Source organism: Propithecus coquereli, unplaced genomic scaffold (assembly GCF_000956105.1).
Source record: "Propithecus coquereli isolate 6110/MARCELLA unplaced genomic scaffold, Pcoq_1.0 Scaffold83, whole genome shotgun sequence".
NCBI classification, from domain to species: domain Eukaryota; kingdom Metazoa; phylum Chordata; class Mammalia; order Primates; family Indriidae; genus Propithecus; species Propithecus coquereli.
This window is the reverse complement of record NW_012154507.1, coordinates 7,634,514-7,637,595: the sequence shown is the minus strand read 5'-3', so window position 1 is coordinate 7,637,595 and position 3,082 is coordinate 7,634,514. Positions and strand designations below refer to the sequence as shown.

Sequence of the window (3,082 nt, the reverse complement as noted above, 5' to 3'; positions counted from 1 at the left end):
GTAATTTGTTCAAGGTCATATAGCCCCTAGAATATAGACCATAAAATGATGAAATAAACTATACTAAAGCTTAAATAGTACACAGTTGTATGCAAATAGTTCCATTTATTTATAACTTTCCTTATTCTTTAAATGTTGCTAAAACCCAAAATACTCAAATATAATCAACCAGATTATTATCTTTACAGTCATTTCATTAGAATTTGCTTATAGTCTTACTTACTTGAATGTGGCAAGAGCACTGGAGCAAAGATGCTATTGCTGCCTATTGGAGTAAGAAAAATTAATTTAAAAAGATGGTAACATGTATGATTTTATTCTTTAAATGTTGCACAAAGCAACATGTAATACACACACAGCACAGAATTTTATCACCATCTTTTGCACGTTAGTTTTTAAAAAAATGAACTCAGTATTCTTTGTACCTGGAATGTTTTTCCTTCTTAGCATAAGTGGTTCCCTATCACAGTCCCTTTTTAAACTTTCCTTACAGAACGTACCTACTTGTTTTCTTTTTTTTTTTATTTTATTTTTTTATTTCAGCATATTATGGGGGTACAGATGATTAGGTTACATATGATGCCCTTGCCCCCCCTCCCCCCCAAGTCCGAGCTTCAAGTGTGTCCACTCCCCGGGAGGTGCGCACCGCACTCATTGTTTGTGCACATGCCCGTCCCCTCCTCCCCCCTCCCCCTGCCCAACATCCACCTACTTGTTTTCTTACTCATTGTCTATTGCTCCCTTTAAGTGGTAGTGGAGCCCAAAAGGAACTAAATAAATCTTTGTTGAAGGAATAAAATGGAAGATAATATGTATAAACAATGCACAAATGATGCTTTATTCCCTTGTATTAATCCCTGTTTTCCCATTTACATGTCACTTTTCATACTAGTATGTTCTGCAAAGGATTCTATAGTTCTCTAATTAAAAAGATAAGAAGAATTATCTTGAAACACAAGATTCCTTTTTTTACTAAATGGTAAAATCAACACTTACCACAGGAACTGTTGAGATCCACATCTAAAAACACACTAAGGTCTGAAGAAGCAGATACTGGTGGAGTAGATGGTGTATTTGGAGAGGTTGGTGCTGACACTGTTGATTCCAGCTCAGTTTCAGCAATCCGACTAAAGCTTATTTTGCATGGTTCTCTTTCTAATGGCGTTGGATGACCTCGTAAAGTGCCTGAGGTAGAGCCATGTCGGCCTGTGTTGGGCCTTATTCCAGGAGATTTTAGGGAGAAAGTTGACTTCCTAGGCTAGGAAAAGCAAATACATCAACATCACTAGTTTGCATGTATAGCACTTTGTTTTTATGGCTAAGAGCTACTTTAGTAATTCTTAAGCATACAATTAAGAGTACAATAAAACCCCTATCTGCAAGGTCAGCCTATAGCATTCTAGTAGAAACTTGTGGATTTGATTGGCTTAATTTTAAGGTGGACTTGAATATAAGTAAATTTCTTTTCAAAACTGTAGAAATAAAATTCTTGAAAATTTATGTAAAAGCCCACTTTTTGCTCCTAAATCATTTGACTTCTCTTTCAAATCATTTATATCAATTTTATAAACATTTGCTGGAAACATAATTTATGCAACATATTATGCTGCTATATGCTTCAGAAATTTTTAAAAACCCTTTTTTCCCCTTTCCTTATACTAAATGATCAACCTCTACAACAGGGTTTTAAAAGTCTTTGGAGAAAATTGCTATCCTAGTCTCCCACCCTCACCTCTGGCCCATTTTTAAAATTCTGGCTGCAGCAACCTAATGAAAAAAACACAGAACTCACATGCAGAAAACGTGAGTTAACATCTCAACTGTGCCAATATTTAGCTATGTGGCCCTGAAAAAGTTAGTTAATCTCTTTGAACCTCTGTTTCTTCATTTGTAAAATGAGGATAAGATCTATGAATATCATACAATTGTTGTGAAAATGAGATAACATAAAACCACCTAACTTAATGCTTTGTCCAAAGTTGGTATATTTGTTTTGCTTAACTTTCAGCTACTTAGAATTAGTCTTCCATTCTACTACCTCTGTTGCCACTGAAAACCCCTGGAGTAATTAGGAAACATAGCATTAAATGACAGTGAGAGAGGCGGGTTCTAGTACCAACCATGGATCTTGGGGCCCTAATGGCAGAAGTCATGGTCAAGCCAGAAGAACCATAATACATTTGCTTACTCTTTCTCAGATCTTTTCATTTCCTTTGTTATATCCAGCTACCTGTTAGGTTCTCACTTTCTCATACCTTTTTGTCTTATTCTAGCAGGGCCAAAGTAGATAAATAAGTGATAATTAAGGTAAAGTTTAAACCAGATTTTATCAAAATGTTGACATTTTCTCCCATGATATATATAATTTTAGAAATAGTATCATACTTAGAAACAGCTAATTTTAAGAGAAGAGGCTGTTAAACATTGAAAATATTATTTTTAAAAACAGAACAATTTTTCCAAAATTGTAATGGACTTACGAATCGAGGTGGCTGTTTGCAGTTTCGGGGTTCAATTTCTAGTGATTTATTGAACAAATAATCTGTGAACTCTTTTTCAGATGCACTTCCCATAGGGTTAAGGTGTTCAAAGAATCTCTAGAATTAAACAAATACCATAAGTATATACTTTAGATCCCATTAAAATTTTTGATGAAAATTATTTCATGATTTCACTACTAAAAAATTAGCAACAAATTAAGCAACAAATCACAATGTCTGAAAAGTTCACAAGGATTGCTTATTCCAATCTCTCTACTTTTGAATAAGATTGTATAATTTCTATAGAAGTTATACTCTAGTCTTAAAGTTCTATTAAGATGAAATTTTCATTTGTTACCATTGTAATGGCTCAGTAGTTAGCATCACTTATCCCTTAGTAAATACTTACTGGCTGATGATCATTATAACAAATGAATTCATTATAACAAATGATCAACCAGTAAGCTACCAAAAGTGTTTAGAACAAAATTATAGCTATAATCCACAATGACAATTTGATAATCATTAAAAATAAAAGTGGAGATAAATTGGATTAAGGTCTTTTTCTTAAATTTTTCTGTTTTTTTTTTTTTTTTTTTTTG

General features: G+C 33.4%; 1 protein-coding gene across 1 annotated transcript in view; it reads right to left on the bottom strand.

Annotated features, from left to right (window-relative positions):
* Nucleotides 1–215: 215 nt before the first annotated feature.
* Nucleotides 216–3,082, bottom strand: part of SOS2 (son of sevenless homolog 2 (Drosophila)) — a 124,022-nt gene continuing 121,155 nt past the window's right edge. The window contains exons 16-18 of the mRNA XM_012663749.1: nucleotides 2,481–2,597; nucleotides 997–1,258; nucleotides 216–265 (exon numbers count right to left, since the gene is read on the bottom strand). Coding sequence (XP_012519203.1) covers nucleotides 216–265; nucleotides 997–1,258; nucleotides 2,481–2,597 — 429 coding nt within the window. The remainder of the gene's footprint in view (nucleotides 266–996; nucleotides 1,259–2,480; nucleotides 2,598–3,082) is intronic.